This window comes from Dama dama, chromosome 9, assembly GCF_033118175.1.
Source record: "Dama dama isolate Ldn47 chromosome 9, ASM3311817v1, whole genome shotgun sequence".
NCBI classification, from domain to species: domain Eukaryota; kingdom Metazoa; phylum Chordata; class Mammalia; order Artiodactyla; family Cervidae; genus Dama; species Dama dama.
In genome coordinates this window covers 13,350,318-13,365,050 of record NC_083689.1, presented here as the reverse complement: position 1 = coordinate 13,365,050, position 14,733 = coordinate 13,350,318, and the positions used below count along the sequence as shown (strand labels likewise).

At 37.9% G+C, this 14,733-nt stretch overlaps 2 protein-coding genes across 2 annotated transcripts; both read left to right on the top strand.

Moving 5' to 3' along the window:
* The first annotated feature begins 334 nt into the window (after positions 1 to 334).
* LOC133061612 (olfactory receptor-like protein OLF4) lies at positions 335 to 1,339 on the top strand. Its single transcript, XM_061149581.1, has one exon. The coding sequence runs from the start codon at positions 335 to 337 to the stop codon at positions 1,337 to 1,339; it is 1,005 nt and encodes a 334-aa protein (XP_061005564.1).
* An 11,771-nt stretch (positions 1,340 to 13,110) lies between these two features.
* LOC133061611 (olfactory receptor 1078-like) lies at positions 13,111 to 13,962 on the top strand. Its single transcript, XM_061149580.1, has 2 exons — positions 13,111 to 13,465; positions 13,751 to 13,962. Exons 1-2 carry the CDS (start codon positions 13,111 to 13,113, stop codon positions 13,960 to 13,962), a joined length of 567 nt encoding a protein of 188 aa, XP_061005563.1.
* The last annotated feature ends 771 nt before the right edge of the window (positions 13,963 to 14,733 follow it).

Below are 14,733 nucleotides of genomic sequence, written 5' to 3'. Positions count from 1 at the left end.
TAACTTTTATTTTCTTCTGTCTCCATAGACAGAAGTTAGGAGCTTTCGTTGTTCAACACCGTGTGCTTCTTGCATAGACAGTATATTAAGTACCTGGTACATTATCTCAATTCAATTTATATCCTCAAATATGTGAAAGAATGTCCCATTAAATCTGTAAAATATCTGACATCTTGGGAAAAACTCTGATAGTTTTTCTGGGAAAAACTTGAACCAGTTTGCTAATTAGAGATGGCACAAGAAGCTCCCTAAAGTGCATGAAATCCATGAATAGAATATTGAAAGTAATTTCTTTATGGTGAAATATAAATGGTAGCATTTCAGCAATGTGGTAATGCCCATTTATGTGAACATTAGTCATTTTATTTCCCCCTTTTCTCATAGCCACCACAAGGCACCAAGGAACCTAACAGGAAATAATGAATTTCTTCTTATGGGATTTTCAGAGGAGTCAGAATTGCAACCCCTGATATTTGGACTTTTTCTCTCCATGTACCTGATCACTGTGTTTGGAAACCTGCTTATCATCCTGGCTGTCAGCTCAGACTCCCACCTCCATACTCCCATGTACTTCTTCCTTTCCAATCTGTCCTTTGTAGACATCTGCTTCACCTCCACCACCATCCCAAAGATGCTGTGGAACATCCAAACCCAGAATAAAGTCATAACCTATGAAGGCTGCATCATCCAGATGTACTTTTTCTTACTTTTTTCCGGACTGGACATCTTCCTCCTGACCGTGATGGCCTATGACCGATATGTGGCCATCTGTCACCCCCTGCACTACATGGTCATCATGAACCCCTGGCTCTGTGAACTGTTGGTGCTGGTGTCCTGGATCATAAGTGCCCTGCATTCCTTGTTAGAAACCTTAATGGTGTTGCAACTGTCCTTCTGTACAGTCTTAGAAATCCCTCATTTTTTCTGTGAAGTCAATCAGATGATACAACTTGCAAATTCTGACACCTTTCTCAATAATGTGGTGATGTATTCTGGAGCTGTGCTGCTGGCTGGTAGTTCCCTCGTGTGTATCCTTTACTCTTACTCTAAGATAGTTTCCTCCGTACAAGGAATGGCATCAGCTCAGGGGAAGTATAAAGCATTTTCCACCTGTGCATCTCACCTCTCAGTTGTCTCCTTATTTTATTGCACAGGCTTAGGAGTTTACCTTAGCTCTGCTGTTATTCACAGTTTACACTCAAGTGCAAGAGCCTCAGTGATGTACACTGTGGTCACACCCATGCTGAACCCCTTCATCTACAGTCTGAGAAATAAAGACTTACAGAGAGGTTTGAAAATGTCCTTTGGAAAGGTAAGTATAAAAGCCCTATTTTCCTAGGACTTAAAAAGTACCCATGATAGCAGAGTTCAAAGCCTGAGCCCAGTGTTCTCAGCCTCATTTGGTCAGACTTATGGAGAAGGAAAGTTATGACCAACCTAGATAGCATATTAAAAAGCAGAGACATTACTTTGCCAACAAAGGTCCGTCTGGTCAAGGCTATGTTTTTTCCAGTGGTCATGTATGGATGTGAGAGTTGGACTGTGAAGAAAGCTGAGTGCCGAAAAATTGATGCTTTTGAACTGTGGTATTGGAGAAGACTCTGGAGAGTCCCTTGGACTACAATGAGATCCAACCAGTCCATCCTAAAGGAGATCAGTCCTGGGTGTTCATTGGAAAGACTGATGCTGAAGCTGAAACTCTAGTACTTTGGCCACCTCATGTGAAGAGTTGACTCACTGGAAAAGACCCTGATGCTGGGAGGGATTGGGGGCAGGAGGAGAAGGGGGCGACAGAGGATGAGATGGCTGGATGGCATCACTGACTGGATAGGCATGAGTTTGAGTAAACTCTGGGAGTTGGTGACGGACAGGGAGGCCTGGCGTACTGCAATCCATGGGGTCACAGAGTCGGACACGACTGAGCGACTAAACTGAACTGAACTGATGGAGATAGAAAATGTCTCTTCTATTTTTCTTGGAATTTATATTTTGTTTCTAACTTCTCTGTACAATTTATGTAACTCATTCTTAAATTTTTTGATATCTATGAAATGTCAAGTTATTTTTTTGTTTTTTTGTTTTTTTTTTCCTTTTTGATTTTCCTCTTCTACCAATTGTAATCCAAATATTGGATGTGAAGGATTTGGAAATTTCCATTCATCTCAAGGAACTACATGGATCACTTAAGAATAATTTCTTCTCATATTCAGTATATCATACTGAGCATTTTTCATTTTATTTGCCTAAATGAATTGTCATGACTTATGCTACTCCTGTGGGGAGGAGAAAAACTCCTCTTGACAACAACAGCTATTTATATAAGGTTCTTAAAGAAGAAAATCTGAGACCACTGTTTCATCCCTTTTCTGAGTGTCATTCTTTGCATATCATTATGGTAATTGCCAGGCTTCCCATGTGGCACAGTGGTAAAGAATATGCCTGCCAATGCAGCAGACTCAGTTTTGATCCCTAGGTTGGGAAGATCCCCTTTAAAAGGAAATGGCAACCTACTCTGGTATTCTTTTTTTTTTTTTTTTTTCATTTATTTTTATTAGTTGGAGGCTAATTACTTTACAATATTGTAGTGGTTTTTGTCATACATTGATATGAATCAGCCATGGATTTACATGTATTCCCAATCCTGATCCCCCCTTCCACCTCCCTCTCCACCCGATTCCTCTGGGTCTTCCCGGTGCACCAGGCCCAAGCACTTGTCTCATGCATCCAGCCTGGGCTGGTGATCTGTTTCACCCTAGATAATATACTTGTGAAAGAATGAAACTAGAACACTTTCTAACACATACACAAAAATAAACTCAAAATGGATTAAAGATCTAAATATAAGACCAGAAACTATAAAACTCCTAGAGGAGATCATAGGCAAAACACTCTCCGACATAAATCACAGCAGGATCCTCTATGACCCACCTGCTAGTATTCTTGCCTGGGAAATTCCACGGACAGAGCAACCTGGTAGGTTACAGTCCACAGGATCAGTCACAAAGAGTTAGACATGATTGAGCACGCAGGCACACATGCAGTGTAATTTTTGTTCCTGATAACCCAAACTTTACAATACTGGTTGTTTTCACTAATATAAGATACTTTTATATGCATTAGGATCTTATTCTTCTATACAGCCTGTGTCCACTGTGTCTACCATAGATACTGGAAATCATGGATAATAAAGTACATTTTTCCAAGCATAATCTACATGTGAACACAAATATGAGAGAATAGATGGATATAATATAGTTTTAGAGTAGAACTGATCTTTTCTTTTTCATTTATTTGTATTAGTTGGAGGCTAATTACTTTACAATATTGTAGTGGTTTTTGTCATACATTGACATGAATCAGCCATGGATTTATGTGTATTCCCCATCCCGATCCCCCCTTCCACCTCCCTCTCTACCCGATTCCTCTGGGTCTTCCTGGTGCACCAGGCCCAAGCACTTGTCTCATGTGTCCAACCTGGGCTGGTGATCTGTTTCACCCTAGATAATAGACATGTTTTGATGCTGTTCTCTCGAAACATCCCACCCTCGCCTTCTCCCACAGAGTCCAAAAGTCTGTTCTGTACATCTGTGTCTCTTTTTCTGTTTTGCATATAGGGTTATTGTTACCATCTTTCTAAATTCCATATATATGTGTTAGTATACTGTATTGGTCTTTATCTTTCCGGCTTACTTCACTCTGTATAATGGGCTCCAGTTTCATCCATCTCATTAGAACTGATTCAAATGAATTCTTTTTAATGGCTGAGTAATATTCCATGGTGTATATGTACCACAGCTTCCTTATCCATTCATCTGCTGATGGGCATCTAGGTTGCTTCCATGTCCTGGCTATTATAAACAGTGCTGTGATGAACATTGGGGTACACGTGTCTCTTTCAGATAAATAAACAAATGGGACCTAATTAAACCTAAAAGCTTTTGCACAACAAAAGCAAGGTGAAAAGACAGCCCTCAGATTGGGAGAAAACAACAGCAAATGAAGCAATAGACAAAGGATCAATCTCAAAAATATACAAGCAACTCCTGCAGCTCAATTCCAGAAAAATAAATGATCCAATCAAAACATGGGCCAAAGAACTAAATAGACATTTCTCCAAAGAAGACATACAGATGGCTAACAAACACATGAAAAGATGCTCAACATCACTCATTATCAGAGAAATGCAAATCAAAACCACAATGAGGTACCATTACATGCCAGTCAGGATGGCTGCTATCCAAAAGTCTACAAGCAATAAATGCTGGAGAGGATGTGGAGAGAAGGGAACCCTCTTACACTGTTGGTGGGAATGCAAACTAGTACAGCCGCTATGGAAAACAGTGTGGAGATTTCTTAAAAAACTGGAAATAGAACTGCCATATGACCCAGCAATCCCACTTCTGGTCATACACACCGAGAACTGATTTTTTTTTTTTTTTTTTTTTTTTTTTTTTTTTTTTGAGAACTGATCTTAAGTATGACAAAGGAAAGTATTAGATCACACATTTATTACTATACAGCACATTTCTTTTTTGGAGAGTTAATGTATTCTTTCAAATATGCACCATCGCTGTCTATTTGTAAGGTGTATTCATTGAACTGAAGAACTAGTGCTATGTTTAGCTTTTTTTTTTTATTAAATTTCTTTCTTGTATATGTTTGAAAATTTCGAGTGCTTTCAGAAAATCTTTATCTTTTCACTTCTCCAAATGAAATATATCCAATAATCATAATTCTGTCACAAACAGTATAGAGGCAAAAAAATGTACAATAGCAGTATCATCCATTAGGTGTCATCCTAATAATCAAAGGATGACTTGCTGGAAAGCTTGGGTTCCTGTTCAGAAATGTGATTCAGGACCACAGGTGCTGTGCTAACATTCAAGTCCTTCCAACCTGTCCACGTGACCTCAAAGGGACTGAATGCAATGGAGTCACTTTTTCATACAGTTATATGAAATGAACTTGAATAACAAAGTAATTATGAATGGTACCTTTCAAATATCAGAACAAAAGTCTTGAATTAGTAGAATCAGATTATTATAGATTATTGCCCTCAGTTCTGTTTAATTAGATTGTTGTGTCAGGTGTTGTTACATACAAACTTTCCCAAAATAAAATTGTTAGTAAAATTTCTTCATTGTCAAATGAAGTGATACAGTGGGGAGTTGCTCTGATCTCTCCAGGGCTTCTAGCCCTCCAGATTCATGAGTCTGTAGTCAGGCATGAATCTCTCTAGCATGTTTCTAAATTTCATCTGTAATGCTGTGTGTGGCCTTACTGCTCTTCTTGAACCAACTAATAATATTTTATTCCTTTTATATATGTAGGCTAATCTTCCAGTTTTCAGGTGAAGTGAGTTTATTAAATGTGAATTGCTTTAATTTAATTTGACTACTATAATATCCACATGTAAAACTTTGCTTCTTCCCAGTTGGAAGAGATGTCTCCTGCCCTGTTAGGTGTGACTCACCTGTCTATACTTCATTGCCTATCCTGGTGTGCATACTAGAATTTAGAATGCTAATAAATTTGTTAAAGCATAATTGAAAACAATAAGCTGTGCCCATTAAAGTATGTGAACTGAAGAATTTTAAAAGCCACAAAAATTTAGAGTTTATACTGCCTGGTTCTATTTGTGTAATCCAAGAAGGTATATAATAAGTTTGTCTGCTATGTTATGTAATGGTTGGCCTTCCCTGGTGGCTCAGCAGGAAAGAATCTACCTGCCAATGCAAGAGATGAGGGTTTGATCCCTGGGTCAGAAAGATCCCCTGGAGAAGGAAATTTCCCACTCCAGTATTCTTGTCTGGGAAATCCCATGGAGAGAAGAACCTGGCCATCTACAGTCCATAGGGCTGCAAAAGAGTCAGACACAACTTTAACAACTTAACAACAACAGCATGTAATTGCTATAAATGTAATCCCCAAAGTTCCTCTTTCTTTACTTCTGAAGGTGATACAGAAAAGTAAACCTATTTTCTGAGGGATGCTATGAGAAAACTGCAAGAATATTTGGATAATCTAAAGAATACATTTAAGGGTAAGAGTTGTATGTGTATGTGTGTGCACTATTTGTATATATTTTATCTTACACACACACACACACACACACACACACATACATATCCACACACACAGACACAGAGATAGTCTCATCTATTATGTTGAGAATAATCTCTACAGAAAATTAAAGGGTAAAAGCATGAAAATAATGAAAGTCTTTATTAACATGGAATTTAAGGAATGTAGAAATTCAGAAAAAATATTTAAAATGGAATGTGAGACATTACTTTTTATATGAACTACTTTTCTTATCATAAGTCTTCAAAATATAACCACATTTATATTAATGCAATGAGGAATTCAATGAACCAGCAAATACGGTAAATATTCAAAATTACCTCTAGTTTTTTCCTTCAAATTAGGTGGGAGTTCTAACACACACACACACACACACACAATCTTTAATCCAGGGAAAACTAAATGACTGAATTGAGAAACTTAAACTCAACAACACTTTACACTTTAATTGCTTTAAAAAATTAAAGATCAGCCACTGATATTCCTTACATCGGGCTGAATAAAATGTCTGCTAAAACTTAGACCCATATGGACAGTCCAGGGAAGGAGGTATTACCTTCCTAGATGACTTTCTGGGGGCATCTGCACTCTTTGGGTTATAGTCCCTCTTCCATCTCAAGGCTAGCATCACAGCATCTTCAGATCCCTCTCTGACTCCAGCTCTTCCTCTTCTCTCCACATTTAGAGAACCATTGCTATTGCTTATAGCATCATGGGTAATCCAAGTTAATCTTCTCATTTTAAGGATACTTATTAGCTAATTTATTTTATCAGCTAGCTTTATTCTCTTTTATGTAACTAACATACTCGAAAATTTGAAAAATCATCAGAAAATAAATACCTCTGAGTCCCATTTGTAGAATGGAAAATGAAGGGCATACACTACTATTGATATTTGACAGAATAAACTTCTCCAAATTTAAATAGATAATCCCTATAATGTGCTAAGGTAGGATATGGTACTTAAAATATGAAATACATGTCTTATAACTTAGAGACATATTATAATGAGGGGATAAATGACAGCTATTAACTTCAGATATACATATGAAATTCCTGATGGTTTTAGCAGAAGAGTCAGGAAACCAGTGTGTGCACTGCCCAATACTTCACTTTAAACAGAGGTGTGCCTCTTATAAAGAGAGAAATGAATTTTTTTCTGAGAGTATCATGGGCTGTGTGTCCTTACAAAAAGTCAATGTATTGACCATCCAAGGGATCCATTCAAGATAGTTGCCTCAGTATCACTTGTTGGAGAGAACTTAACACTGGCATTGGGATAACACTGGCACTGAGAGTTTAGGCTCCTGGCAGGAGAAAAATTAATGGAGAAGAATTAATGATAACTAAATTCACCCTGTTTGTAACTTGGTCTCCTGGGAACAGAATCAGCAGGAATAGAAAAGCATCATTTTTGTCCAGACCAAGTACCACAGGGAAATCATGTGTTTACAGGTCACTGTATTAATAACAAGAGGGAAATGTACTTAATGTGTAGACAGAGAGAGCTGTAAATAGCTCCTCTACTGCATCCCTGAGCTTGTACAACCTAGGTGTGGAGGAGACAAGCTTTTGTTTTCGGAATTCAAAGTCTGAGTAAAGAACCAAGACTCGACCCCCAAGTGCTGTCTTGTCTGTAGGCAGAGCTTCAATCTCCATCAACCATCCAGGAAGGGATTCAGACTTCCACACAAGGACCTTCCTCTCAGTTTTCATGTAGGTGAGTCAAAGCGGTCAAAAGACACTGAGACAAGTGCCAGATAAAATAAAATTCAAAAATGTTTGCATAACATCACCTGAGAACAAACACAGCCGAACTCAGATCTTGGCAATCACTGGTGTCATTTCCTTGCTTAAAATATCAATGCAAACCAGGAGGCTAAAAAGAGAAGTAAAATAAATAAATAAATAATGAAAAGAGAAGTGTAGACACTGAAATCGGCAAGCAAAACGACAGGAATGAAGTCCAACTAGAAGAGGGATGAAAGGCATAAAGTGCTTCCAGTAAAAGAAGAACAGGTCCAAATATCTTATTAATTAACTGGGGTAAATAAATTGGGTATTAGCTATGGAAAGCTATAAAATGAAATGAAGGCATTTCTTTCCAACTTAAAGCTGGGATTTTTTTTTTTTTTTCTCACCAACTGACTAATTACCATTTAGTTTTCTTATTAGGTATAGATGCATGTGAGGGGAATTATGAATCGATATAAATTTTGCGTGGTGAAATCTAGCAACCAGTTATGTTTTCTCCATTGCTAGTATATCATTGCTACAAAAACTATGGTAATGAAATTCAAACTCTGTCTCTAACCGTGGATGATTTTGTCCCCCACAGTAATGTCCAGAGCCTTGTATGGCTGTGACACATTGCTGCTGCTGCTGCTCCTAAGTCACTTCAGTCGTGTCTGACTCTGTGCTACCCCATAGACGGCAGCCCACCAGGCTCCCCCGTCCCTGGGATTCTCCAGGCAAGAACACTGGAGTGGGTTGCCATTTCCTTCTCCAATGCATGAAAGTGAAAAGTGAAAGGGAAGTCGCTCAGTCCTGTCCGACTCTTGGCGACCCCATGGACTGCAGCCCACCAGGCTCTGCCATCCATGGGATTTTCCAGGCAAGAGTACTGGAGTGGGGTGCCATTGCCTTCTCCAGTGACACCCTGAGGGCTCAATAAAGGTCAGGGTTTCTGTGAACAACCCGCAATGCACAGGACAGACTCCACCACAAATAATGTGCTCCAGAATGTCAGCTGTGACAACACTGAAGAACCCAGAATTAAACAATACCTGCATTTTGACTATTTATTGCTGTCTTCAATTTTTCCCCTAAAATGTTGTTAACACTTCACATATCTGCCAGAAAAATCAGAGCATACTCCTGGGCTACTAGTTCAAAAGTTCTCAGCCCTAATTCAACAGATTTTTTTTCCACAGGAGAGAGAGGTTCCATGTTGCTTTCCTAAATCATTCTTGAATTAGAGCAAAACTTTATATATTTGATCACCATTTTGATTTACCTATTTTATCGTATAGCCATATTATATGCCCTTTTTTCTAAACAGACTTTCAAATAATTTTTATAAATCCTTGTATTTCAGTTGGCTCTGGGAGCATTTTTAGGGCCACAAATTAAAAAAAATTCAGCTGTATATGTCTGTTTTCTTACCTCTGAGTTCCTTGCCTTCTTTAAGATGGTTAACTCAATCATAATTTCATACATAGATTTCAAGCTGTCCACTCATAATGTGTTTATTACTGTTACACTGAGGTCATAATCTCTGATTTTTTGTAAGATGTTTGAAGAAGGAATACTTCATATTTTTGTAAGATAGACCTTTAAGCCAGTTTTTATTAATAATTCCATCTTTCCGAATAAAGTGAAATACAACCTTGCCATATGTCAAACATCCAAATGTAATGAGACCTATTTCTGATTCATTCAACAGCAATAACTGAGTATGTGTTACATGCTAGAACATTTTATGAACATAATACATCATATTATTTTATCTCTAGGCTATTGTCAATGTAATTAATCCATGTTGATGTCATAAATTATTGCTATTATATCTCTTATTCAGTTAGCTTTGGAAACTTCTTTTAATTCTGCTCATTACACTTGTTTCAGTGTTGTTCTAATTAGCCTGGTTTCAATATCCTTGTCATATTTTTACTTCCTAACTTTTCATTCTTATAAATTAATTTTTGTACAAATGAACATTTATTCATATACTTTGTTAAAATACAAAGGTGAGAAAAACAGGTGGAGTCCCTTCTTGTTTGGATCTTGCACTATGATTAGGAAGACAGAGTACAGTGAAAGAAATGTGTGTAGAATACAGTGTGCTCATTATGATATGAGGACATTACTCAGTGGTAAGTGATGACTGATATGAAGGACATTACTCAGCGGTAAGTGTGGAATTCTCACAATGCGGGTAGGTCTTATGAGTATGGACCTCATGGATACTTGATGTTTGGACAAAGATCAGAACTAAGACTAGAATGAGCCCATAGGATCTATCACAAAAATAATCAAAACCGAAGAAGAACAAAGAGATGATGCCACATATGAAAAAGCACTAAAGAGGCTGTTTTTTTTTTTTTTTTTGTCTACTATTGAACCATATGTAAACAGTTATTCAAATAGATATGAAACAGGCACAGGGGAAATAAGTTTTACTGCTTGATATTAAAAATGGTCTAAATTCAACCCATATTCATTGTCCTTTACGTACATCCTTTTGTGAAGTGCTGTCTTAGTCCTTTTATTCATTTTTCTTTTGGGCAATGCAATCTGCAAATGCCTCATATCATAAAGATACCACTACTTTATCATTTGGATAAAGTTATATTTGATTTTTTAAATTATTTTCCCAGATATCAAGGCAATAGAACAGTACATGAATTATCACCAGAACCAAAGATGCTTTTCTCTACCACAGTCTCTCAGGGGCCATTTGAGCTTATTATGTCTTTATTTCCCCTTGCGTCCATTTGACTTTTCTCTCCCCCTCACATCCCTCTCTGTATCTAGATGTATACATATATCTTAAAACCCAGTTTTCAAGAAAGGATATAGATATATACAGATGTATATGTATCCTTTTCTGTGACATAGTGGTAGAGAATAAGAATGCCAGTGTAGGAGATATAAGAGACTTGGGTTTGATTCCTGGGTTGGGAAGATCCCACAGAGAAGGGAATGGCAATCCACTCCAGTATTCTTGCCTGGGAAATCCCATGGACAGAGGAGCCAGGCGGGCTATATAGTCCATGAGGTGGCAATGAGTCAGACAGGACTGAGCATGCAGGCACAATGTATATATATCCATTGAACAAATTTTAATGTGTCTTTAATACAAGGCCATACCAAAGTTGAGTCCCAAGTTTATTAATTCCCAGGAAATTTACAAACTGGAAATTTTGGATACCATTTTACATAATCAGATCTGATCAACTTGAGTTGTATCAAACTTTCAATCAGGGTAGTTAAGGGGGAGGAGTGAAAAGGACCTAGGAGTAACACAGCTTAGGTCATGAGAGGGTAACAGACAGGAAGGCCAGGGGTCTCCAAACGGACGGAATAGGCTGCAAGTGTCAGACATTTTTTTTTCTCTCTCTCTTATGCAGCAGGAGGAAACAAACTACAAGTTTCAGGGTCTTTTTCGTCTTAAAATTCTTTGTTGCCATGACGATACCTGGTTCCACCTGAATTTAACTTTTCTCAAACCTTTAGCTAACCAATGCATTTTTCTTATGGAAATGTTTTTCTTTCTTTCTTTCTTTTTCTTTTTTTTCCCCTGGACTATAGTTTTATTTATTTTATTTTTAAAAATTTATTTATTTATTTATTTTACTTTACAACGTTGTATTGATTTTCCCATACATTGACTTGAATCCGCCATGGGTGTGGAAATGTTTTTCTTAAGTTGTGTTAGTGAAACTATGTATTTGTGTTGGAATTTGCCTTTCTTCAGAATGGTTCCACCTCAGACTAACTTTTTTTCTTTTCTCAAATCTTGGGCTGATGATAGCTCAACAAACCAGTATTCATATCATTTATTTTATGGCTGGGAGATGACACACTTCTTGCCATCCTAGCTCAAAAATGCATATTTTGGGAGAGGGCCCTGGTGAAACTCTGTCAACCTTGAGGCGTCTTTCTTATCTGATTAATAGCTGTCTAACAGACATAAAGCATCCAGCTAAAGACTAGCAGGGGGGCACTCTTTCTGCCCCCTTCTGATGTCTATGTCAAAAGCTTTCTCTGTCTCTTTTATACTTTAATAAAACTTACACAAAAATATTACACAAAAGCTCTGAGAGATCAAGCCTTGTCACTTGCCCCAGATTGAATTCCTCTCCTCCGGAGGCCAAGAATCCTGGCGTCTTTCATGGCTTAGCAACAGCCTTCCAGCAGTCAGTGTCTACTGTGTGTATGTGTGTTCTTGCCCTGTATAATGTAAGCAGTGTTCACAGAAGGGATAATAAGCTCACATATTCCAAGGTGACTCATACACAGAAGCCAGAACTCAATCAACAGAAGAGATTCATTTAAACTTACTGGACACCTTTGCAGCAATTTCAAAATGTGCTAGAGGAACATAGTGTGGATAAGGGTTTCCTTGTGACTTGAAGTTTCAGCAGCAACAGGGAAGTCACCTTGGTCTACAGCATTCTGACATCACCCCTCCTCACACTTCATCATGTGCACTAACCTCCCCAAATTAGCTTTCTTTTTAAAAAACTTGAACATGTTAAACAAGCACCTTCCCCAGGGCTTTTACACCACGGCTGTTACACCAGTGTTCACCTTGCCAGGCACACAATTTCTCCTCCTGGTAAGTTCAGTGTTCCTGCTCTCTCTTTCTTGAGGTCTCTATTCAAATGTCATCTTATTTGCATGTCTTATCTGAACAGTCATAAGAAATAGTATCCCCTCTCTATTCTTTACTTATAGCTCTTTTCAAATTTTTTCATAGCATGAGTCATCATATGACAAGTGATATATATTAACACATATGTAGCCAAATTTCATATATATATATATATATGGCTTATATTTTCTTTGTGTATAGATTCTTAGAGCTTTTGTAGAACTCCATACTCATCACCTGGGCAGCACCTGAAACAATGTCATTATTCAACTTATATTACCCAAATGAATTGAAAAATTTCTCATTAAATATTTGGAATATATGATAGCCTGCAAAAAAATCTAGAAGTGAGACAAGCTTGAGAATTTGAGATGACACAGGGAATTCCATAAAGGAGAAAACCCATTAAAAACATACTGAACTTAGGAAAAAACAATTAAATGTACTTAAGTAAAATATAAACAATAGTTTTTCAACAATGTGAGCAATGTCGGTTTTTGTGAAAATAAACATGTCATTTTCTCCTTTCCAGTGGTCAGTTCCACCACATGAGACCAATAAACCTGACAAATGTTTCAGAATTTCTTCTTCTGGGACTTTCAGAGGAATCAGAACTGCAGCCCCTTATATATGGGCTTTTCCTCTCCATGTACTTGATTATTGTGTTTGGAAACCTGTTCATCATCCTGGCGGTCAGCTCAGAACCCCACCTCCACACCCCCATGTACTTCTTCCTCTCCAACCTGTCGTTAGTAGACATCTGCTTCACCTCCACCACCATCCCAAAGATGCTGTGGAACATCCAGACTCAGAGCCAAGCTATAACCTATGAAGGGTGCATCATCCAGATGTATTTTTTCACACTGTTTGTAGTTTTGAATGACTTCCTCCTGACTGTGATGGCCTATGACCGGTTTGTGGCCATCTGTCATCCCCTGCACTACACAGTCATCATGAATGCCTGGCTCTGTGCACTGCTGGTTCTGGTGTCCTGGGTCATCGGTATCTTGGATTCCTTCTTACAAACTTTCATGGTGTCAAGGCTGTCCTTCTGTGGAGTGGTAATAATCCCTCACTATTTCTGTGAACTCAAACAGTTGGTTCAAGTTGCCTGTTCTGACGCCCTTCTTAATGACACCATGCTATATTTCTCAGCTGTCTTGCTGGGAGGTGCTCCCTTAGCTGGTATCCTTTACTCCTACTCTAGGATAGTTTCCTGCATACGTGGGATTTCATCGTCTCAGGGACAGTATAAAGCATTTTCCACCTGTGCATCTCACCTCTCAGTGGTCTCCTTATTTTATTGTACCTGCTTAGGAGTGTATATTTATCCTGTTAATGCCCATAGCTCACACCCAAGTGCAACGGCCTCAGTGATGTACACTGTGGTCACACCCATGCTGAACCCCTTCATCTACAGTCTGAGGAACAAAGACATAAAGAGGGCTCTGAAAGCACTCTTTAAGACTGCAGCTATAAAAGGAAGCCAATTGTTCTGAGCTGAAGAAGGCAGCATAATTGAAAGTTTTAAAGCCTCATAAGCAGAAATTGAAACTTTTGATCAGATCTTAGAAGTAGAACCTACTTTTTCCATGCTATTGATGGAATTTTCATTTCTTTGACTTCACCTCCTTTATAAATTTATATAGCTCACTTGATTAAGCTTTGTAATTTCTCTCTTATCCAAGAATTGTTGCCTTCATGCTTTCCCACTTGCTAAAATTTGCTTTCAAACTTAAATCTGAGCAATTTGGGGATTACTGTTTATCATTTTAGTCAATAGATTTCTTAAAAAACAATTTATTCTCAAGTAATATTATTGTACCAAATGTTTTCCTTTTGTTTTAATAAAGAATACTCATGAGCTGTACTACTACTATGGAAAAAAAGCAAACAAAAAAACTACTGAACATGGAACAGACTGGTTTCAATTTGGGAAAGGAGTGCGTCAAGGCTGTAAATTGTCACTCTCTTTATTTAACTTATATGCGGAGTACATCATGTGAAATGCTGGGCTGGGTGAAACACAAGCTGGAATCAAGATTGCCAAGAGAAATATCAATAACCTCAGATATGCAGATGACACTACCTTTATGGCAGAAAGTGAAGAACTAAAGAGCCTCTTGATGAAAGTGAAAGAGGAGAGTGAAAAAGTTGGCTTAAAGCTCAACATTCAGAAAACTAAGATCATGGCAAGCAGTCCCATCACTTCATGGCGTACAGATGGAAAATCAATGGAAACAAACAAAATCAAGTGAAACAATTTAATT